Source organism: Coregonus lavaretus (genome assembly GCF_964263955.1).
Source record: "Coregonus lavaretus genome assembly, contig: HAP1_SCAFFOLD_1278, whole genome shotgun sequence".
In the NCBI taxonomy this organism is placed as follows: Eukaryota; Metazoa; Chordata; class Actinopteri; order Salmoniformes; family Salmonidae; genus Coregonus; species Coregonus lavaretus.
Genome location: NW_028161478.1, coordinates 49,698 through 75,000, shown reverse-complemented (window position 1 = coordinate 75,000; position 25,303 = coordinate 49,698). Strand labels below are relative to the sequence as shown.

Genomic DNA, 25,303 nt, shown 5'->3' with positions numbered 1-25,303 from the left:
ACGTGGGAAGGTTGAACACCAGATGGGCTGCGGCATTCTGGATGAGTTGTAGGGGTTTAATGGCACAGGCAGGGAGCCCAGCCAACAGCGAGTTGCAGTAATCCAGACGGGAGATGACAAGTGCCTGGATTAGGACCTGTGCCGCTTCCTGTGTAAGGCAGGGTCGTACTCTCCGAATGTTGTAGAGCATGAACCTACAGGATCGGGTCACCGCCTTGATGTTAGCGGAGAACGACAGGGTGTTGTCCAGGGTCACGCCAAGGCTCTTCGCACTCTGGGAGGAGGACACAACGGAGTTGTCAACCGTGATGGCGAGATCATGGAACAGGCAGTCCTTCCCCGGGAGGAAGAGCAGCTCCGTCTTGCCAAGGTTCAGCTTGAGGTGGTGATCCGTCATCCATACTGATATGTCTGCCATACATGCAGAGATGCGATTCGCCACCTGGTTATCAGAAGGGGGAAAGGAGAAGATTAGTTGTGTGTCGTCAGCGTAGCAATGATAGGAGAGGCCATGTGAGGATATGACAGAGTCAAGTGACTTGGTGTATAGGGAGAATAGGAGAGGGCCTAGATCTGAGCCCTGGGGGACACCAGTGGTGAGAGCACGTGGTGCGGAGACAGCTTCTCGCCACGCCACTTGGTAGGAGCGACCGGTCAGGTAGGATGCAATCCAAGAGTGAGCCGCGCCGGAGATGCCCAACTCGGAGAGGGTGGAGAGGAGGATCTGATGGTTCACAGTATCAAAGGCAGCTGACAGGTCTAGAAGGACAAGAGCAGAGGAGAGAGAGTTAGCTTTAGCAGTGCGGAGAGCCTCCGTGACACAGAGAAGAGCAGTCTCAGTTGAATGACCAGTCTTGAAACCTGACTGGTTTGGATCAAGAAGGTCATTCTGAGAGAGATAGCAAGAGAGTTGGCTAAAGACGGCACGCTCAATAGTTTTGGAGAGAAAAGAAAGAAGGGATACTGGTCTGTAGTTGTTGACATCAGAGGGATCGAGTGTTGGTTTTTTGAGAAGGGGTGCAACTCTCGCTCTCTTGAAGACGGAAGGGACATAGCCAGCGGTCAAGGATGAGTTGATCAGCGAGGTGAGGTAAGGGAGAAGGTCACCGGAGATGGTCTGGAGAAGGGAGGAGGGGATAGGGTCAAGCGGGCAGGTTGTTGGGCGGCCTGCCGTCACAAGTCGCAAGATTTTATCTGGAGAGAGAGGGGAGAAAGAAGTCAAAGCATAGGGTAGGGCAGTGTGAGCAGGACCAGCAGTGTCATTTGACTTAACAAACGAGGATCGGATGTCGTCAACCTTCTTTTCAAAATGGTTGACGAAGTCATCCACAGAGAGGGAGGAGGTGGGGAGGGGGGGGGGGATTCAGCAGGGAGGAGAATGTGGCAAAGAGCTTCCTAGGGTTAGAGGCAGATGCTTGGAATTTAGAGTGGTAGAAAGTGGCCTTAGCAGCAGAAACAGATGAAGAAAATGTAGAGATGAGGGAGTGAAAAGATGCCAGGTCCGCAGGGAGTCTAGTTTTCTTCCATTTCCGCTCAGCTGCCCGGAGCTCTGCTCTGTGAGCTCGCAATGAGTCATCAAGCCACGGAGCTGGAGGGGAGGACCGAGCCGGCCGGGAGGATAGGGGACATAGAGAGTCAAAGGATGCAGAAAGGGAGGAGAGGAGGGTTGAGGAGGCAGAATCAGGAGATTGGAGGGAGAAGGATTGAGCAGAGGGAAGAGATGATAGGATGGAAGAGGAGAGAGTAGCGGGAGAGAGAGAGCGAAGGTTGCGACGGCGCATTACCATCTGTGTAGGGGCAGAGTGAGTAGTGTTGGAGGAGAGCGAGAGAGAAAAGGATACAAAGTAGTGGTCAGAGACATGGAGGGGAGTTGCAGTGAGATTAGTAGAAGAACAGCATCTAGTAAAGATGAGGTCAAGCGTATTGCCTGCCTTGTGAGTAGGGGGGGACGGTGAGAGGGTGAGGTCAAAAGAGGAGAGGAGTGGAAAGAAGGAGGCAGAGAGAAATGAGTCAAAAGTTGACGTAGGGAGGTTGAAATCCCCCAGAACTGTGAGGGGTGAGCCATCCTCAGGAAAGGAACTTATCAAGGTGTCAAGCTCATTGATGAACTCTCCAAGGGAACCTGGAGGGCGATAGATGACAAGGATATTAAGCTTAAATGGGCTAGTGACTGTGACAGCATGGAATTCAAATGAGGAGATAGACAGATGGGTCAGGGGAAAAATTGAGAACGTCCACTTGGGAGAGATGAGGATTCCTGTGCCACCACCCCGCTGACCAGATGCTCTCGGGGTATGCGAGAACACACGGTCAGACGAGGAGAGAGCAGTAGGAGTAGCAGTGTTTTCAGTGGTAATCCATGTTTCCGTCAGCGCCAAGAAGTCAAGGGACTGGAGGGTAGCATAGGCTGAGATGAACTGCCTTGTTGGCAGCAGAACGGCAGTTCCAGAGGCTGCCTGAGACCTGGAACTCCACGTGGGTGGTGCGTGCAGGGACCACCAGGTTAGAGAGGCAGCAGCCACGCGGTGTGAGGCATTTGTGTAGCCTGTGCGGAGAGGAGAGAACAGGGATAGGCAGAGGCATAGTTGACAGGCTGCAGCAGATGGCTACAATAATGCAGAGGAGATCGGAGGGGACTTGGTGTCATTTGGGACGCAACCCTGAAGAACCTGATTCCCATCAATAGAACAGAGACATCTGACTCATTAAATGGTTAAAGTGAAGAGGTGGAGGTGTGTGTGTGTGTGTGTGTGTGTGTGTGTGTGTGTGTGTGTGTGTGTGTGTGTGTGTGTGTGTGTGTGGTGAGAGAGAGATGAGGGGAGGAAGGGGGGGCTTTACACAGAGATAGTGGCTGTGATGAGTCAGTGTTAAACGTTAATGTGTTCATTGTTCTCGATAAACAACATTGTTGTGGTTGGAAAATATGGTTTTTGGTCAGAAGACAGAGCAGTCAGCCGAGCGCATTAACCAAGCATCAGTAGCCTATTGCTGCAACCTGGTCTCAGAGCATTTTGGGATTATTCTGTACGTAAATCTGAGACACTCAATTTAATACGTTATGTTACGTTTCGTATAATAATAATAATAATAATAATAATATGCCATTTAGCAGACGCTTTTATCCAAAGCGACTTACAGTCACGCGTGCATACATTTTTGTGTATGGTCAGTCATGTATTAAATTGTGGATGTCCATCACCCATTTCGTATTTATTTTATTTATTTTATTTCACCTTTATTTAACCAGGTAAGCCAGTTGAGAACAAGTTTTCATGTACAACTGCAACCTGGCCAGGATAAAACAAAGCAGTGTGATAAAAACAACAACAACACAGAGTTACATATGGGGTAAAACAAAACATACAGTCAATAACACAATAGAAAATCTATATACAGTGTGTGCAAATGTAGTAAGTTATGGAGATAAGGCAATAAATAGGCCATAGTGCAAAAATAATTACAATTTAGTATTAACACTGGAGTGATAGATTACATTTTACATTTAAGTTATTTAGCAGACGCTATTATCCAGAGCGACTTACAGTTAGTGAATACACATATATATTTTTTTATACTGGCCCCCCGTGGGAATCGAACCCACAACCCTGGCGTTGCAAACACCATGCTCTATCAACTGAGCTACATCCCTGCCGGCCATTCCCTCCCCTACCCTGGACGACGCTGGGCCAATTGTGCGCCGCCCATGAGTCTCCCGGTCGCGGCCGGCTGCGACAGAGCCTGGATTCGAACCAGGTTCTCTAGTGACACAGTTAGCACTGCGATGCAGTGCCTTAGACCACTGCGCCACTCAGGAGTACTTGTGGAATAGATGTGCAGAAGATGATGTGCAAATAGAGATACTGGGGTGCAAATTAGCAAAATAAATAATGTACTCAGGAGTACTCAGGAATAGATGTGCAGAAGATGATGTGCAAATAGAGATACTGGGGTGCAAATTAGCAAAATAAATAATGTAAATAACAATATGGGGATGAGGTAGTTGGGTGGGCTAATTACAGATGGGCTGTGTTTTACTCCATTTCATGAATTTATAAACAGGTAAATAGTAATATGCTCTAAACCGGTCTGGTGACAAACTTTGCTGCCCTGTTTCCAATCGTCCACATTGCTGCAGGGAGAACCTATTCAAGTAAGTAAATACACTTTAAAAAACAAAACTATAGCTGTGTTCGAATACCCATACTGTATACTACATAATGAGTATATACTATTAGTTCATTTTAGTATACTGTAAACGAACTGTATCCTTCCAGTTGAGCGTACTAGTGCTTCGCCTGTCTACCGGAAGTTGATGCTGTTGCTATGCAAGTTCTTGCTAGCGTGTTAGTATAACAAATTACTAGTTAGACATCTTACGACTTCATTAACAATGTCCAGTAAGGAACGCACAACCACTATACCACTTAGCTAAGTTAAGAATGACGTGAATAATCAAGTCAATAGGTTGCGTTCGTAAATTCACTCGGGCCATCTACTCCGATTTCAGAGCACTCGTCTGTGTGCCTGGTTGAAATTACAGTGGGGAAAAAAAGTATTTAGTCAGCCACCAATTGTGCAAGTTCTCCCACTTAAAAAGATGAGAGAGGCCTGTAATTTTCATCATAGGTACACGTCAACTATGACAGACAAAATGAGGAAAAAAAATCCAGAAAATCACATTGTAGGATTTTTAATGAATTTATTTGCAGATTATGGTGGAAAATAAGTATTTGGTCAATAACAAAAGTTTCTCAATACTTTGTTATATACCCTTTGTTGGCAATGACACAGGTCAAACGTTTTCTGTAAGTCTTCACAAGGTTTTCACACACTGTTGCTGGTTTTTTGGCCCATTCCTCCATGCAGATCTCCTCTAGAGCAGTGATGTTTTGGGGCTGTCGCTGGGCAACACGGACTTTCAACTCCCTCCAAAGATTTTCTATGGGGTTGAGATCTGGAGACTGGCTAGGCCACTCCAGGACCTTGAAATGCTTCTTACGAAGCCACTCCTTCGTTGCCTGGGCGGTGTGTTTGGGATCATTGTCATGCTGAAAGACCCAGCCACGTTTCATCTTCAATGCCCTTGCTGATGGAAGGAGGTTTTCACTCAAAATCTCACGATACATGGCCCCATTCATTCTTTCCTTTACACGGATCAGTCGTCCTGGTCCCTTTGCAGAAAAACAGCCCCAAAGCATGATGTTTCCACCCCCATGCTTCACAGTAGGTATGGTGTTCTTTGGATGCAACTCAGCATTCTTTGTCCTCCAAACACGACAAGTTGAATTTTTACCAAAAAGTTCTATTTTGGTTTCATCTGACCATATGACATTCTCCCAATCCTCTTCTGGATCATCCAAATGCACTCTAGCAAACTTCAGACGGGCCTGGACATGTACTGGCTTAAGCAGGGGGACACGTCTGGCACTGCAGGATTTGAGTCCCTGGCGGCGTAGTGTGTTACTGATGGTAGGCTTTGTTACTTTGGTCCCAGCTCTCTGCAGGTCATTCACTAGGTCCCCCCGTGTGGTTCTGAGATTTTTGCTCACCATTCTTGTGATCATTTTGACCCCACGGGGTGAGATCTTGCGTGGAGCCCCAGATCGAGGGAGATTATCAGTGGTCTTGTATGTCTTCCATTTCCTAATAATTGCTCCCACAGTTCATTTCTTCAAACCAAGCTGCTTACCTATTGCAGATTCAGTCTTCCCAGCCTGGTGCAGGTCTACAATTTTGTTTCTGGTGTCCTTTGACAGCTCTTTGGTCTTGGCCATAGTGGAGTTTGGAGTGTGACTGTTTGAGGTTGTGGACAGGTGTCTTTTATACTGATAACAAGTTCAAACAGGTGCCATTAATACAGGTAACAAGTGGAGGACAGAGGAGCCTCTTAAAGAAGAAGTTACAGGTCTGTGAGAGCCAGAAACCTTGCTTGTTTGTAGGTGACCAAATACTTATTTTCCACCATAATTTGCAAATAAATGCATTAAAAATCCTACAATGTGATTTTCTGGATATTTTTTCCTCAATTTGTCTGTCATAGTTGACGTGTACCTATGATGAAAATTACAGGCGCCTCTCATCTTTTTAAGTGGGAGAACTTGCACAATTGGTGGCTGACTAAATACTTTTTTTCCCCACTGTATGTCTCATTTGATGAAATACTACAGCTATGCTGTCCTCAGGTCATGCAGATGAAGGAAATTAGGTATTGCGATAAACCTGTTTTTAGAGTATTTACATGGTTCATAGGAAGTGTAGTGTACTGTTTTTATTTTTTTATTGTTTCTGTATATATGAATTACAAATCAGCCTTTAACTAGTTAAATCATGTTTCTAGTCTATTGCATAGTTACAATGTGCAACCAGCCATTGATGTCCCAGGACCAGCATTGGTAAACACTGTTGAAGTGTATCATTGTAATACATACATGCAGACACAGCATCATTCAAAGACTTGCATTTGATACTCCTGGTATTGGATATGACAGAATGTCTCACAGACACATGCAGACACAGCATCATTCAAAGACTGGCATTTGATACTCCTGGTATTGGATATGACAGAATGTCTCACAGACATATCTGAACCGCACCTTTATTTGCCAAGGTAGAGTACATGATCAATTAATATATTCAATGTACAGGCTACAATGTGGGGATCTCATGCTTGGTAATAAGTATATGTATTTACGACTTGCATCCTTGGCACAATAAAGTTATTATATTCTACTCAATCCATAAGCTTCATTAATGCCATTCAGACTGGTTTGAAGTCGATACAACCGGCTATGATAGCGCAGGTTCATAGCTAGGTTCTGAACTAATATGTATACCCAACGTTTTAGGGTCCATACACAGATCGGCTACACATCCTTAGGCATAAAGCTATTTTTATCCTCCACTACACAAACAAGAAAATAGTTAGCTAGTTACGTTACTTCAGCTGTATTGCATGGGAAATATCAGCAAGGCAAGCTTAAAAAATGGTACATTCAATTTGCAGTAATTGCTTTAGCTAGCTAGATTCTTTACATCCACTGTTTCACAAGACGACAGCCTCGTTTGCTGGTTCTCAGGAGTCCCTAAAACATTAAACAGGAATTACAATTTCATACTCATGTCACAACGCCCATAAAGCTAGGTAGCTGGGTAATGTTGGCTAGACAGCTAGCTTGCTAAATAGCGATTTTCGTAAATTAACGTTATGACAAAAACATATGCATAATCGTTTGTCTCTACATTAACTAACATATTCCTCTGAACTGTAATTCTTTTGCATGATTCGTTATGACGTTATAATTACTTACATTTGCTTCCATCCTAGTATTTTTGTCAGCCGTCTTTGCTACAGCTGAGCCTGGTTGCAGCCTTCTTCTTCAGTGGGGTTTATCGGCGGTTGGCATCCAACATTATGGTGCATTACCGCCACCTACCGTACTGGAATGTGGGCCAGAGACCGGGATAAACTAAATCCTACCTGCCAACCCCGTTTCTCTTAAAAAATATAACAACATATTTGAGACTAAATCTAATGACGTTCTGCTCAATATACTCTTTAAACTAATTTCCTGTATCCCCTTCTCCCTCATACTAAATATCATCCTCTCTCTTTCCCTCTGATACTGCCCACACTGTAGCAATACATGCTCCACAGTCTCTATTTCCTGACAATAATCACACTTTCCTGATGGATGCTTTCCTATCACGTTTAATGTCTTGTTCAACTGGCTGTGTCCCACCCTTAATCTTGTAAAAATAGCCCCCTCTCTTCTGTTCCTTCCTGCTTTCCTCCCCTCCCCGACTTTCCTCTGTACCTGAAATAAATGCCTTCCCTTATTATTTATATTCCACTGCTCCTGCCATCTCTTCACCATCACTGTATATATCAGTCTTTTTGCCTCTGCCTTGCTCATTGACACTTCAACATCAACATCCCCACTACTAAGTGCTTATTTAGCCTGTTCATCTACAGCCTCGTTCCCCTCCACCCCCAAACGTTTGCAGCCTATTCATTAGGCACCAAATAAAGGAAAATGGACTCAAACGGGGAGAGACTACCTGAGGTTATCCAATAAGAAACGCTCATTTTCGTTTTCCAGTGCAAATGTTTGCCTACGTTTTACTCCTATGTGCACTAATGAATAATGACCCTGATATGGGGGTAACAATGTCATTTTCTTAGTATTATGGCGCCCCCTACTGTGTGTAGTATGTAGCTACTCACCTGCAAAGCATGCAAAGGAAAAACCAAGGAGGCCGAGATGCAAAAAGTGAAAAGTGCTAACAGGTGATAAACAGCAATGATGATAGAAGCCCAAACGTATGCTCCTTTTTTATTCATCACATTTTATCACATTGCATCAAATGACTATGAGTCCTGGTCAAAAGTAGTGCACTATCTAGGGGACATGGTGTCATTTGGGATGCAGACCTGAAGACACTGATTCCCATCAATAAACCAGAGACCTCTGACTCACTAAAGGGTTTAAGTGAAGAGGTGGAGGGGTGTGAATCTGCTGTGTGTGGGGGGTTGGTTCTTCTACCCTGGTGGGAACCTAAAATCCCCATAATTCCCCACAAGGATAGTAAAACAAGGAATAATCTCCCACCTCCCCACCAGGACAAAGGCTATTTTAACCTTAGGGGTTAGGTTTAGGGTTACAATTAGGTCTAGGATTAGAATTAGGGTAAGAAGTTAGTGGTTAGGAGTTCGATTTAGGGAAATAGTATTTTGAATAGAAATACATTTTAGGTCCCCACAAGGATAGAAGAGCATAACGTCTGGGTGTGTGTGTCTGCGTGCGTGCGTGTTAATGAAAAACACACAAGGGCCACTGTCATCTCAAAAGTCACAGTTATTATTTAAATTATTAAAATAATAATAATTAATCAATTAAAGGGGCAATCCGCAGTTGCTACATCCATTTTTGGACGTATAAATTGGTATATATAAGTCCCCAAATTAGTTAGCACACCTAACGTAAGCCTATTTTCAGATGAATACATTTGAAAAGTGTGTGTGTGTGTGTGTGTATTCATCCATGCACCATTTGTTGTTAACTGATCATTCCTTTGTAACGGTGGGGCATTATCGCGTGTCCAGTTACTCACAATGCTTCCTTGGAAACAGGTCACCTGGCAACGCAGCGCAAATGCAAAAAAGTTATTATTCACTTCCCCTGTGTGGCTGTTGTTATGCGGAGACTCCGTTCACTACAATCTTGTGTCGGATCGCAGTGTTTTTAAAATCAGGTATCACCAATTCTCCACAAAATGTCTTCGGAAGTTTTAGTGTCCAGACCCCATTTCGACAGCAGGTCAGTTGCCCAAGCAGGCGATCCGCTCCCGCCCACAGACGCAGAGGCCACATTCATGGAGGGCTTGCATCCCTCCTCCGGCTTGGCTACCGCGGGGTACCGTTCAGCCAAGTACAGCCCGGAGGAATGGCACGTCAATAACTTCTCTACCCTTCACCAGGCCGTTATAGACCGAAACAACGCCGAGAGGATTCGCCATGAGTCCAAAACACTGTATACGGAGACCGAGGCCGGGACTCTGCGCACCCAAGCTGAGGGGACGCGGCACCTAGGCGAGAGACTGCAGGATATCCACTTCTGGAAGTCGGAGCTGCAGCAGCACATCGAAAAGCTGTTGGCCGAGACAGACCTCCTCCTGGGGCAGAAGAGAAGGCTGTTGAAGGCGCTGGACGCCACCGAGATCCCGTTCGCCATCGCCACGGATAACCTAACCTGTCGGGAACGGCGGCTGGGGCCCGACCTGGTTAAAGACCGCGTAGAGGAGGAGCTGCTTAAGGTGATTAAAACAATAAGATCGATTTGTCTTTGCTCAAGTAAACCTAAATACTTGTATCATTACAAAATGTTACCTAGACGTTATTTCACTAGACACTAATCCGAAAATAACTTGATGGTTGTGTTTGTGTGCCACAGGAAGTGGAGTTGATCAGGAGCATCCAGGCTCTGTTGAAGAGAACGCTGAGTCAGGCTGTCAATCAAATAAAGTGAGTGACACAATTAGACACCTCTCCCCGCATTCATTTCAACCAACATTAATATTTCAGATGCATCAGCAATAACTACATAAATGGTTCATTTATAGCATCCTTTCTTTTCATTTTATTGTGTAATCACACATTTCCGCACAATTAGTCTAGGAAAGGCCTAAAGGACGACAGCTGAGCTGGGTTGCAGCCTATTCATTAGGCACTAAACAAAGGAAAATAGACTCAAACAGGGAAGGACTACCTGAAGTTGCCCAATAAGAAACGCTCGTTTTCGTTTTCCATTGCAAATTGTTTTAAGTTTTGCTCAGTGTGCACCGGTATGGGTGGTCCTCTGTAGCTCAATTGGTAGAGCATGGCGCTTGTAACGCCAGGGTAGTGGGTTCGATCCCCGGGACCACCCATACGTAAAAATGTATGCACACTTGACTGTAAGTCGCTTTGGATAAAAGCGTCAGCTAAATGGCATATTATTGTTATTAATGAATGTGACCCTGATATGGGTAAAAAGGTGTCCTTTGAGTTTTAGTCTTATGGCGCCCCCTACTGTCTGCAGTACGTAGGTACTCGCACAAACCATTCAAAGGAAAAAAGCGAGGAGGCCGAGATGCTAAAAGGGAAAGGAGATGGATACCTAGTCAGTTGCACAACTGAATACATTCAACTGAAACGTGTCTTCTGCAAAAAGTGCTACTGCAACGTGCCAACAGTCATTACTTTACTAACATTGGTCCATTTGGTCCAAAAAACATAGTTAGCACATTTAACATAGGCCTATTTTCAGGTGAATACATTTGAAACGTGTGTGTGTGTATGTGTGTTCATCCATCAACCATTTGTTTTTAGCCTACCTGAAAATTCATTTTGAACAGTGGGGCATTATCATGTGTCCAGCTACACACACAGTGCTTCATTGAAAAATGGTAACCTGGCAACGCAGCGCAAATATACAAAAAGTTATTCTTAATTTCACTACCCCTGTGTTGCTTAGCCCCCTGCTGTACTCCCTGTTCACCCACGACTGCGTGGCCAAGCACGACTCCAACACCATCATTAAGTTTTCTGACGATACAACGGTGGTAGGCCTGGTCACCGACAACAATGAGACAGCCTATAGGGAGGGGGTCAGAGACCTGGCAGTGTGGTACCAGGACAACAACCTCTTCCCTCAATGTGGGCAAGATAAAGGAGCTGATCATGGACTACAGGAAACGGAGGGCCGAGCACGCTCCCATTCACATCGACGGGGCTATAGTGGTCCAAATACACCAACACAGTCCTGGAAAGGGCACAGCAACGCCTCTTCCCCCTCAGGAGGCTGAAAAGATTTGGCATGGGTCCTCAGATCCTCTAAATGTTCAACAGCTGCACCGTTGAGAGCATCTTGACTGGCTGCATCGCATCCAACCGCAAGGCGCTACAGAGGGTAGTGCGTACAGCCCAGTACATCACTGGGTCCGAGCTCACTGCCATCCAGGACCTCTATACCAGGCTGTGTCAAAGGAAGGCCCTCATAATTGTCAAAGACTCCAGACACCCAAGTGATAGACTGTTCTCTCTGCTACCGCATGGCCAATGGTACCAGAGTGCCAAGTCTGGGACCAAAAGGCTCCTGAACAGCTTATACCCCCAAGCCATTAGACTGCTGAACAGTTAATCACATGGCTATTAGACTGCTGAACAGCTAATCACATGGCCATTAGACTGCTGAACAGTTAATCACATGGCCATTAGACTGCTGAACAGTTAATCACATGGCTATTAGACTGCTGAACAGCTAATCACATGGCCATTAGACTGCTGAACAGCTAATCACATGGCCATTAGACTGCTGAACAGTTAATCACATGGCCATTAGACTGCTAAACAGTTAATCACATGGCCATTAGACTGCTGAACAGTTAATCACATGGCTATTAGACTGCTGAACAGTTAATCACATGGCCATTAGACTGCTGAACAGTTAATCACATGGCCATTAGACTGCTGAACAGTTAATCACATGGCCATTAGACTGCTGAACAGTTAATCACATGGCTATTAGACTGCTGAACAGTTAATCACATGGCCATTAGACTGCTGAACAGTGAATCACTTGGCTATTAGACTGCTGAACAGTTAATCACATGGCCATTAGACTGCTGAACAGTTAATCACATGGCCATTAGACTGCTGAACAGTTAATCACATGGCTATTAGACTGCTGAACAGTTAATCACATGGCCATTAGACTGCTGAACAGTTAATCACATGTACATTAGACTGCTGAACAGTTAATCACATGGCTATTAGACTGCTGAACAGTTAATCACATGGCCATTAGACTGCTGAACAGTTAATCACATGGCTATTAGACTGCTGAACAGTTAATCACATGGCCATTAGACTGCTGAACAGTTAATCACATGGCCATTAGACTGCTGAACAGTTAATCACATGGCCATTAGACTGCTGAACAGTTAATCACATGGCCATTAGACTGCTGAACAGTTAATCACATGGCTATTAGACTGCTGAACAGCTAATCACATGGCCATTAGACTGCTGAACAGCTAATCACATGGCTATTAGACTGCTGAACAGTTAATCACATGGCCATTAGACTGCTGAACAGTTAATCACATGGCTATTAGACTGCTGAACAGTTAATCACATGGCCATTAGACTGCTGAACAGTTAATCACATGGCCATTAGACTGCTGAACAGTTAATCACATGGCTATTAGACTGCTGAACAGTTAATCACATGGCCATTAGACTGCTGAACAGTTAATCACATGGCTATTAGACTGCTGAACAGTTAATCACATGGCCATTAGACTGCTGAACAGTTAATCACATGGCTATTAGACTGCTGAACAGTTAATCACATGGCCATTAGACTGCTGAACAGTTAATCACATGGCCATTAGACTGCTGAACAGTTAATCACATGGCCATTAGACTGCAGTTAATAGTTAATAGTTAATAGTGGTCCTCTGTAGCTCAATTGGTAGAGCATGGCGCTTGTAACGCCAGGGTAGTGGGTTCGATCCCCGGGACCACCCATGCGTAAAAATGTATGCGCACATGACTGTAAGTCGCTTTGGATAAAAGCGTCTGCTAAATGGCATATACATATATATATTAATCACATGGCTATTAGACTGCTGAACAGTTAATCACATGGCTATTAGACTGCTAAACAGTTAATCACATGGCTATCATCACTTCTGCTTTTCACCCCCTACCAGACCCTCACACTGGCTTTCTGCCCCCTACTGTCTCCCACTGTGTGTGTGTATCAGGTGTAACAGAGATGCCAAGCAGACTCTAGAGCTGGACTGGTCTGATAAGTACCAGGCCTACAGTCTGGATGACCAGTGTGGTCGCTACAACAACATGAGTACTGACACACAGTACCACTCCAACTCAGCCAAACTCCAGGAACAGTGAGTCGCTGTATTACACACTCTTTATTTTTATTAAATATATATTTTATTGGATGAATGAGTGCATACAATTCTTGACATAATTATGCACAAATATATCCTTTAAAAATATTCTTACACACTCTATTTCACACAAATGTAACACAATACGTTTGCAATTCTAACATGTTCCTTGGCATGTAAATTACTTCAGATTTTCCTTCAGTTTCTGAAAGTCCTGTTGAAAGTTATTCAGATGGGTATTAGAGCCTTGCACCAAGACGGTACCAGTGTGATAGAGATTGACTGTAATGACGCCCTTTAAGTGACTGTCTTCCCCATACACGTTGACCTGTATGGCATCGTTGATGTCTCTCTCTTCAGTGTTGGGGTAAGTTTGACACAGGGCACTACGCCAGGCCGTGGGGTGGGCTGTGTAGAAAACATAGTTGGTTTTGACTCTGTTCTTGCCCAGTGCTTTTTTGTAATCCACTATCAGAGTCTCTGGATGTTTCCTCAAGACTTCCCACTTGTGATGTTTCCCAGCCTCAGAATCCAGACCTTCAGGGTATTGGATTTCAATGGTCTGCACCACACCTATACTGATGCTGCCTCAATGGTCTGCACCACACCTATACTGATGCTGCCTCAATGGTCTGCACCACACCTATACTGATGCTGCCTCAATGGTCTGCACCACACCTATACTGATGCTGCCTCAATGGTCTGCACCACACCTATACTGATGCTGCCTCTAAGGCCTGCACCACACCTATACTGATGCTGCCTCAATGGTCTGCACCACACCTATACTGATGCTGCCTCAATGGTCTGCACCACACCTATACTGATGCTGCCTCAATGGTCTGCACCACACCTATACTGATGCTGCCTCAATGGTCTGCACCACACCTATACTGATGCTGCCTCAATGGTCTGCACCACACCTATACTGATGCTGCCTCAATGGTCTGCACCACACCTATACTGATGCTGCCTCAATGGTCTGCACCACACCTATACTGATGCTGCCTCTAAGGCCTGTTGTTGGTGGTGTTGACAAAGTCTCTGCTTGAATATGCTTTATTCCAGCTCCCTCGTGAGGTTTTACCGTCAGCATTTTAGACTGTGAGGTTGGCCACCTCAGGCCTCCAAACAGTCCTCGTAAAGGTCTTTCCAAAAATGTTCCAAAAACTCTGAACATTTCAAATGATGTTGGAAACGCTGACTCTCAGGTAAAAAAACAAAAAAAAGAGGTATGTTTATCTTCAGTGTCTGACATTGGTCAGGATTAAATAGACAACAACAATCTGGGGAATCTGTCCCTCTGTTCTAATGTAGCCTGTTGAACATGCAAAACATGCAGAGAGATCAGAATGTTGGGATTATAATGAGATCAAATGTTGTGATTATGAGATCCGAATGTTGTGATTATAATGAGATCAATGTTGTGATTGTAATGAGATCAGAATGTTGTGATTATAATGTGTCTGTCACTAGACTTGATCACTAGACTAGAGGTTTGTCCAGAGATAAAGGAGAGGCTCTTTTTGAACCATTTTGTGCGTCACGCATGACGTGAGTAGTGTCGTAGTTAGCATGACGTGAGTAGTGTCGTAGTTAGCTCCTCCTTCCTACTCCCATTCACAGGTTAGACTCAGTAGGTAATGCAGCGTGATGCACTGCAGACAGCGACGTCTGGTCTGGTCAGTCTCACCTCAACAAACACAAACACTATGAATCCCCCTTTACAGTTAATATGTGTCATTATCTGTGTGTGTCTGATGTAGCTTTAGCCAGGAGGCATGTGTGTGTTGTCTGTAGGCTACGTCTCCCTCCCCTCCTCTCTCTCAGGGTGTGTAGACTAACCAGGACACGTGTGTGTGTGTATTAACAGTGTGTGTTAATATCTCCTTCCTCTCCTCTCTCCCAGGCTGTGTAACCGTGATGCGTGGGTGTGTTCCACCCAGGACAACCTGTCTGTGGCGCAGCGGGAGGAGCAGGCCAGTGTGGAGCTCAGGCTGCTGGTGGAGAGGGTCCTACAGGAGACGGCTGAGGACCTGAGGGTCCAGTGCTCTAACGTAGACCAGGCCTTCAGCCAGCGCTGTCTGCAGCTCACTGAGGCCAAGACACAGCTAGAACTGCACCTCACTCAGGTTGGTGAGGGAGGTGGAGGTGTGTGTGTGTGTGTGTGTGTGTGTGTGTGTGTGTGGGTCAACAGCCAAAACCCAAGCCTTCCGCAATTTAAACAAAAAATGAAATAGATTGGCGCCTACCCAACAGGCAAAGTGAATGTTTTAAAAGGAAGAAGAGGTAAAGGCATTCATAACATATCCCTAAGGTTTATTCAGCTGAGGCTAGAATGCAGAGAATGCTGCACCTGAACTCAACACTGTGAGTGTGTATAGATCCTGGATCAGATCGGGGCTCAGGAGAGGAACATGGTGTCTCTACAGAAGGCTCTGTATGATAAAGAGGCCCCTCTGAGAGTGGCTCAGTCCAGGCTGCACCAACGCTCACACAGACCCCACATGGAGCTCTGCAGGGACAACCCTCAATTCAGGTACACACGGACACACACACACACACACACACACACACACACACGTACACACACACACACACACACACACACACACACACACACACACACACACACACACACACACACACACACACACACACACACGTACACACACACAAATGGACAGAAGCACACACATGCACGCAAGCCAGTAAGCACACGGACACACACCCAAACACACACCCAAACATACACCCAGACATACACACACACACATCACACTTTCTCTCCCATCTTTCACAAACACCTACACTGGTATGACAAGCTCCTCTGCTTCTCTCTCTCTCTCTCTCTCTCTCTCTCTCTCTCTCTCTCTCTCTCTCTCTCTCTCTCTCTCTCTCTCTCCCCCCCTCTCTCTCCCCTCCTATCTCTCTCTTTCTGTCTCTCTCCCCCTCCCCCCTCTCTCCCCCCCCCCCCTCTCTCTCTCTCTCTCTCCAGTCTGGTGGGTGAGGTAGGTCAGATCTCCCAGACCATGTCATCCCTGCAGCAGCAGCTGTCTGCAGCGCGGAGCTCCCTGACCCACCTGGAGGAATCCCGCATGGCGCTGGAGAAGGACATCGGCTGTAAGACCCACAGTCTGCTCATCGACAGGGAGAAGTGCATGTCCCACCGCACCCGCTACCCCACCATCATAGCCCTGTCTGGGTACTGAGGAGAGAGAGAGACGGGGGGACGTGTGTGGGAGGGATGGGGGTGTGAGTGTGTGTGTGTTTGTGCGTGAGATTTGTGTGTGTGTGTGTGATCAAGCCTGTATTAGTGACTACTGCGACATTGTGTGCATTTGCTTGGTGTTTCCAGTTGTGTTGTCAATCAGTAAAGGCTTGTCTGTCACAGCTGACTGTACACTGATCACTCAACACTAGTCTAAGAGTGTACACTGATCACTAAACACTAGTCTAAGAGTGTACACTGATCACTCAACACTAGTCTAAGAGTGTACACTGATCACTATACACTAGTCTAAGAGTACACTGATCACTAGACACTAGTCTAAGAGTGTACACTGATCACTAGACACTAGTCTAAGAGTGTACACTGATCACTAGACACTAGTCTAAGAGTACACTGATCACTAGACACTAGTCTAAGAGTGTACACTGATCACTAGACACTAGTCTAAGAGTACACTGATCACTAGACACTAGTCTAAGAGTGTACACTGATCACTAGACACTAGTCTAAGAGTGTACACTGATCACTAGACACTAGTCTAAGAGTGTACACTGATCACTCAACACTAGTCTAAGAGTGTACACTGATCACTAGACACTAGTCTAAGAGTGTACACTGATCACTCAACACTAGTCTAAGAGTGTACACTGATCACTAGACACTAGTCTAAGAGTGTACACTGATCACTAGACACTAGTCTAAGAGTGTACACTGATCACTAGACACTAGTCTAAGAGTGTACACTGATCACTAGACACTAGTCTAAGAGTACACTGATCACTAGACACTAGTCTAAGAGTGTACACTGATCACTAAACACTAGTCTAAGAGTGTACACTGATCACTAGACACTAGTCTAAGAGTGTACACTGATCACTAGACACTAGTCTAAGAGTGTACACTGATCACTAGACACTAGTCTAAGAGTGTACACTGATCACTAGACACTAGTCTAAGAGTGTACACTGATCACTAGACACTAGTCTAAGAGTGTACACTGATCACTAGACACTAGTCTAAGAGTGTACACTGATCACTAGACACTAGTCTAAGAGTGTACACTGATCACTAGACACTAGTCTAAGAGTGTACACGGATCACTAAACACTAGTCTAAGAGTACACTGATCACTAGACACTGGTCCAAGAGTACCCTGATCACTAGACACTAGTCTAAGAGTACACTGATCACTAGACACTAGTCTAAGAGTACACTGATCACTAGACACTAGTCTAAGAGTACACTGATCACTAAACACTAGTCTAAGAGTGTACACTGATCACTCAACACTAGTCTAAGAGTGTACACTGATCACTAAACACTAGTTTAAGAGTGTACACTGATCACTAAACACTACTCTAAGAGTGTACACTGATCACTAAACACTAGTCTAAGAGTGTACACGGATCACTAAACACTAGTCTAAGAGTACACTGATCACTAGACACTGGTCCAAGAGTACCCTGATCACTAGACACTAGTCTAAGAGTACACTGATCACTAGACACTAGTCTAAGAGTGTACACTGATCACTCAACACTAGTCTAAGAGTACACTGATCACTAGACACTAGTCTAAGAGTACACTGATCACTAGACACTAGTCTAAGAGTACACTGATCACTAAACACTAGTCTAAGAGTGTACACTGATCACTCAACACTAGTCTAAGAGTGTACACTGATCACTAAACACTAGTCTAAGAGTACACTGATCACTAGACACTAGTCTAAGACTACACTGATCACTAAACACTAGTCTAAGAGTACACTGATCACTAGACACTAGTCTGAGTACACTGATCACTATACACTAGTCTAAGAGTACACTGATCACTAAACACTAGTCTAAGAGTACACTGATCACTAAACACTAGTCTAAGAGTACACTGATCACTAGACACTAGTCTAAGAGTACACTGATCACTAGACACTAGTATAAGAGTACACTGATCACTAGACACTAGTCTAAGAGTACACTGATCACTAGACACTAGTCAAAGAGTACACGGATCACTAGACACTAGTCTAAGAGTACACAGATCACTAAACACTAGTCTAAGAGTACACTGATCACTAAACACTAGTCTAAGAGTACACTGATCACTAGACACTAGTCTAAGACTACACTGATCACTAGACACTAGTCTAAGAGTACACTGATCACTAGACACTAGTCTAAGAGTACACTGATCACTAGACACTACTCTAAGAGTACACAGATCACTAGACACTAGTCTAAGAGTACACTGATCACTAAACAATAGTCTTAAGAGTACACTGATCACTAAACAATAGTCTAAGAGTGTACACTGATCACTAAACAATAGTCTAAGAGTGTACACTGATCACTAAACACTAGTCTAAGAGTGTACACTGATCACTAGACACTAGTCTAAGAGTGTACACGGATCACTAAACACTAGTCTAAGAGTGTATACAGATCACTAAACACTAGTCTAAGAGTGTACACTGATCACTAAACACTAGTCTTAAGAGTGTACACTGATCACTAGACACTAGTCTAAGAGTGTACACTGATCACTAAACACTAGTCTAAGAGTACACTGATCACTAAACACTAGTCTAAGAGTGTGCACTGATCACTAGACACTAGTCTAAGAGTGTACACTGATCACTAAACACTAGTCTAAGAGTACACTGATCACTAAACACTAGTCTAAGAGTGTACACTGATCACTAAACACTAGTCTAAGAGTACACTGATCACTAAACACTAGTCTAAGAGTGTACACTGATCACTAGACACTAGTCTAAGAGTGTACACTGATCACTAAACACTAGAGCAGCAGGATATTTCCTTCCCTCTGCCCTTGTTCACTCCCCTTCATGGATCTGACACAAATGATAGGGCTACCCCAACTTCTTCCAACAGATCTACTGTCCTGTAGGTTTTCACTCCCAACTTCTTCCTACAGATCTACTGTCCTGTAGGTTTTCACTCCAACCTTAGCATACAGTATCTGGTTTAGGTCTTGGTGAGAAGCTAATTAGTAGAATCGGGTGTGCTAGATTAGGGTTGGAGTGAAAACCTACAGGAAGGTAGATCTCCAGGAAGAGGGTTGGAGTGAAAACCTACAGGATGGTAGATCTCCAGGAAGAGGGTTGGAGTGAAAACCTACAGGATGGTAGATCTCCAGGAAAAGGGTTGGAGTGAAAACCTACAGGATGGTAGATGTCCAGGAAGAGGGTTGAAGTGAAAACCTACAGGATGGTAGATGTCCAGGAAGAGGGTTGGACTGAAAACCTACAGGATGGTAGATCTACAGGAAGAGGTTTTGGCAGCCCTGGTCTAGTTTCTGCCATCTTGCTTTCACACGTCCAGTCCTATCAGATCTGTGAATGGGAGTGAATGAGGACAGAGGGGAGGGAACATCTTCCTGGGGGTGTGTCCCAAATGGCACCCTATTCCCACGGGGCCCTGGTCAAAAGAAGTGCACTATATAGGGAATATGGTACCCTTTGGGACGCAGCCCTGGTGTAACGTCTCTTCATTAAACGTGAAATGAAGTGAAACTGAAAGGATGATTATGCATGTATTACTAGATAAAAAAATACATAAAAATACATAAAAAGACCCCGGGTTGAAAATGTGTTGATTGGTCCAAATGATCACTGTCACTTTAAGTATTGGGTCATGGTATCAGGAAGGGGAGAGTAAAGGTGTGAGAAACAACCAATGAAACGATTGTTTGAACACTTTGAAAGTTAAGTAGTTGAGTAATCGTGCTGTAGAAAGCTATTCCTTTGTCTTATCTACTGGTCTACTCTCTCATGTAATGACTTACTGTCCCCAAGCAGAGGTGACTGTATCAGATGGTGTGAGTGTGTGTGTGTGTGTGTGTGTGTGTGTGTGTGTGTGTGTGTGTGTGTGTGTGTGTGTGTGTGTGTGTGTGTGTGTGTGTGTGTGTGTGTGTGTGTGTATGAGTGAGTGAGTGTATCAGATTTTCCCATTGTTGATTTGTTTAATTTGATGTGTGTTTGTTTGTTGCTTTGTTGGTGCATATTAATATGCTTACTGTCTGGCATAATGCTTGTTATAGGCCCTGGATAAAATGAGTGCCCTAAGTAGGGAATAGGTAACTCTGGTCCTACTTGGCCTAGCCCTGAACTAGACAGCTGGTCTGACCCAGTACCTAACTCTGACCACATGATGGCAGTAGAGAACTATGAATTCAACAGAGACCATCAGAGCAAGTGTGTGTGTGTGTGTGTGTGTGTGTGTGTGTGTGTGTGTGTGTGTGTGTGTGTGTGTGTGTGTGTGTGTGTGTGTGTGTGTGTGTGTGTGTGTGTGTGTGTGTGTGTGTGTGTGTGTGTGTGTGTGTGTGTGTGTGTGTGTGTGTGTGTGTGTGTGTGTGTGTGTGCTTCTGTCTCACAATAACAAGTTGAGAAAATACTATGCAAATCATCAGACATTCGCTGATTAGCACTGACACCCTGATGCAGACCTCATCTAAGATATTATGATGTGTTAGGATGGCTCACGTGTGTGTTATGTGTCAAAAGAGGACAATGCCCAGACGCTTTTCATCAGTGTGCTGTTTCTGTCAGTGAGGAAATTAACTACCTCTCCCCGCCTCCTCTCCTTGCCTCCTCTCCCTCCTCCTCCTCCTCTCCCTCCTCCTCCTCTCCCTCCTCCTCCTCTTCCTCCCCGCCTCTCCCTCCTCCTCTCCCTCCCCTCCTCCTCCTCCTCCTCTTCCCCCTCTTCCTCCTCTTCCTCCCCGCCTCTCCCTCCTCCTCTCCCTCCCCTCCTCCTCCTCCTCTTCCCCCTCTTCCTCCTCTTCCTCCCCTCCTCTCCCTCCTCCTCTCCCTCCCCTCCTCCTCTCCCTCCCCTCCCTCTTCCTCCTCCTCCCATATCTTTCCCTGTCTGTCATCCTCTCTTCTCTTTCTGTTGCTTATCTCTCTCACGCTTGCTGTCGTGTGTATGTGTTCGTGTGTGTGTGAGTCTGTGTGTGTTTTCCTGCTGTGTATGCCTCTCAGATGGGTGAGTTATAAATATCTGGGAAAGATCAACTAGCAGAGGGGAAGAGAAGGGGGAAGAGAGAGGAAGAGAGAGGGAAAGAGAGAGGGGAAGAGAGAGTGAGGAGGGAGGGGAGAGAGAAAGGAAGGCAGAGGGGAGTTGTTGACTTGAACAGTGTGTGTGTGTTTTATTTTTATTTATTTTTATTTCACCTTTATTTAACCAGGTAAGCCAGTTGAGAACAAGTTCTCATTTACAACTGCGACCTGGCCAAGATAAAGCAAAGCAGTGCGATAAAAACAACAACACAGAGTTACATATGGGGTAAACAAAACATAAAGTCAAAAATACAACAGAAAATATATATACAGTGTGTGCAAATGTAGCAAGTTATGGAGGTAAGGCAATAAATAGGCCATAGTGCAAAATAATTACAATTTAGTATTAACACTGGAATGATAGATGTGCAAGAGATGATGTGCAAATAGAGATACTGGGGTGCAAATGAGCAAAATAAATAACAATATGGGGATGAGGTAGTTGGGTGGGCTAATTTCAGATGGGCTGTGTACAGGTGCAGTGATCGGTAAGGTGCTCTGACAACTGATGCTTAAAGTTAGTGAGGGAGATAAGAGTCTCCAGCTTCAGAGATTTTTGCAGTTCGTTCCAGTCATTGGCAGCAGAAAACTGGAAGGAATGGCGGCCAAAGGAGGTGTTGGCTTTGGGGATGACCAGTGAGATATACCTGCTGGAGCGCATACTACGGGTGGGTGTTGCTATGGTGACCAATGAACTAAGATAAGGCAGGGATTTGCCTAGCATTGATTTATAGATGACCTGGAGCCAGTGGGTTTGGCGATAAATATGTAGTGAGGACCAGCCAACAAGAGCGTACAGGTCACAGTGGTGGGTAGCATATGGGGCTTTGGTGACAAAACGGATGGCACTGTGATAGACTACATCCAATTTGCTGAGTAGAGTGTTGGAGGCTATTTTGTAAATGTGTGTGACTTGAGTTGAAAGGTTTCTCAGTAAGTAAAGATGTGCATGACTTTGTGCATATTTGAAGTACAAATATAAAGTTGGAGAGCTAACACAAACACACTGACAGTAGCAGAATATCTGAAGAGATATGAGTCAGTTTTGATATAAAACCCTGGCAGGTCCTCTGCTACATTTCAACAACTTTTCAGGGTCTGTATTCACAAAGCGTCTTAGAGTAGGAATGCTGATCTGGGATCAGTTTAGGCTTTTAGATCCTGAAGAATGAGATGACATTGACAGGTGTGACCTGATCCTAAATCAGCACTCCTACTGTCAGATACTTTATGAATAGGGGTCCATGTCATTAGGGCCTTGATCCTCATTCAGATTCCTGTCTTAGTAGGCCTAACCTAGATGCCATCTCCTGCCAGTGTGCCCTTGAGCACCTTTAGATAAGAACATCTCAACAAAAGAAAACATGTTGCTGTAAGACTCCACTCCCTCCATTTATCCCTGTTGCCAACTGGTCATCAAAGATGAAGAACAGTTTTGTAAGAGAGGCCTTCGTTCTATCAAATATGAATGGAAGCACTGTACTGTATCCTTTCAGAGTTCTGTGCTCCGATCAGATTGTACGCAAATCAAATATCCGTTTGGAGATGAACATGCATCCCTTTAAAAGAGACCTAAGCGTCTTTGTGTGACGGCTTCTGAGAAGAAGAAAGGTATCTGTCTGTTTTTTAAAACTCCGTCCCTGATCCTGGCAACACTCACTCTCGCCTCGGCGGACGGGAAAACGGACGCCATTCTCTCGCCTCCCGGCGGCGCGCGTCCACGGTTTTATAATCAGACTCGGAATGAGAGGCGAGTAGCGTGGAACCTTTTGTCTTCTCAGTGGAGGGCCGCTACATTTTAAATTACAAAATGAGAGAGAGAAAGAGAGAGGGGGGTCGATTAGAATAAATGATAAAATGAGAGAGAGATTAGGAATGATAGAGAGAGAGGGCAAGAGGGCAAGAGGGGAGAGAAAGAGAGAGCAGGTGATGAAAAGGAAGGACATACACTATCCGTCTAATAATAATGTATCTGATGAGTGATGGTTTGAAGGACACACAAACACACACACACCTGTTAGAGTGGGTATCATAGCTACAGACGATGCCATCAAATACCTACACTACCGTTCAAAAGTTTGGTGTCACTTAGAAATGTACTTGTTTTCGAAAGAAAAGCAAATTTTTTGACCATTAAAATAACATAAAATTGATCAGAAATACAGTGTAGACATTGTTAATGTTGTAAATGGCTATTGTAGCTGGAAACTGCTGATTATCAGAGGCCCATTATCAGCAACCATCAGTCCTGTGTTCCAATGGCACATTGTGTGTTTGCTAATCCAAGTTTATCATTTTAAAAGGCTAATTGATCATTAGAAAACCCTTTTGCAATTATGTTAGCACAGCTGAAATATATAGCCAGGCCCATATGGACCCAAGCACCTGGACTTTAATGGTAAAACGTTTCCAGTCCCCTTTACATTTTAAGTGTCTCCTACCCAGTCTGAAATCAATCTTAAACCTCCTTCAACTGAATCTTTCTAGGATTGGATTCTCTCTCACCCCCCACACCCTATCTCTCTCTCACTCCCCCCTCATTCTCTCTCTCTCTCTCTCTCTCTCTCTCTCTCTCTCTCTCTCTCTCTCTCTCTCTCTCTCTCTCTCTCTCTCTCTCTCTCTCTCTCTCTCTCTCTCTCTCTCTCTCTCTCTCTCTCTCTCTCTCTCTCTCTCTCTCTCACCACTTACTCACACATTCTCTCTTTAAGTGAAATGTTCTCCTGAAAGCTTCAAAGCTAGGAATCACAGATGTGTGATGGGAGTTGCTGGGTAGAACTAACATCTAAAAGGAATGTGTGATGGGAGTTGCTGGGTAGAACTAACATCTAAAAGGAATGTGTCATGGGAGTTGCTAGGGTAGAACTAACATCTAAAAGGAATGTGTCATGGGAGTTGCTGGGTAGAACTAACATCTAAAAGGAATGTGTGATGGGAGTTGCTGGTTAGAACTAACATCTAAAAGAAAACAGATGAGGAGGAGGGGAGGGGAGGAGAAGGGACGACAGGAGAGGAGGATGAGGAGGAGGAGAGGAGGAGGAGAGGAAGAGGGGAGAAGAGGGAGGTTTCACTCTGTGACACCTATTCCCCTCTTTCTCTCTGTGAAATGGATCCGACTCTGAGTGAATTTCAATGCTCTCACTGTAAAATTAGGAAACAGAGAAGGGAGGAGAGGCGGAGAGGAGGAAGAGGTATTTCACATTGTTCATATAGCTCAGCTCTAACACAGGGGACTTGCTAGTAAAGGAGGGAAGAGGAGGGGGTAGGAGAGGTGAGTTGGAGATGAGGAGACTTTTGCGCGACAACTGGCACACGTATGTTTTGGGGCATATTATGTGCACACGCAACATTTATAAATGAAGCCCATCGGGTGGGATCCAAGATTGCAGTATCCAGTGGGATCCAGTCCTGCCAGATGAGACTTTGATGGGCTGAGTGGCAGTTGTTAGACGCTGGTAGTTTGGTTTGGTGTTTAGAGTACACACTGCAGAGAGGAGAGAAGAGGAGAGGAGAGGAGAGGAGAGGAGAGGAGAGGAGAGGAG

General features: G+C 44.8%; 1 protein-coding gene across 1 annotated transcript; it reads left to right on the top strand.

Annotated features, from left to right (window-relative positions):
- Nucleotides 1-9,273: 9,273 nt before the first annotated feature.
- On the top strand, nucleotides 9,274-16,667 carry LOC311120637 (tektin-4-like; the record flags this gene model as incomplete). Its single annotated transcript, XM_084195218.1, has 6 exons — nucleotides 9,274-9,813; nucleotides 9,951-10,021; nucleotides 13,309-13,452; nucleotides 15,365-15,587; nucleotides 15,840-15,994; nucleotides 16,454-16,667. The coding sequence occupies 6 exons, from the start codon at nucleotides 9,274-9,276 to the stop codon at nucleotides 16,665-16,667; spliced, it is 1,347 nt and encodes a 448-aa protein (XP_084051344.1).
- Between the last annotated feature and the right edge of the window lie 8,636 nt (nucleotides 16,668-25,303).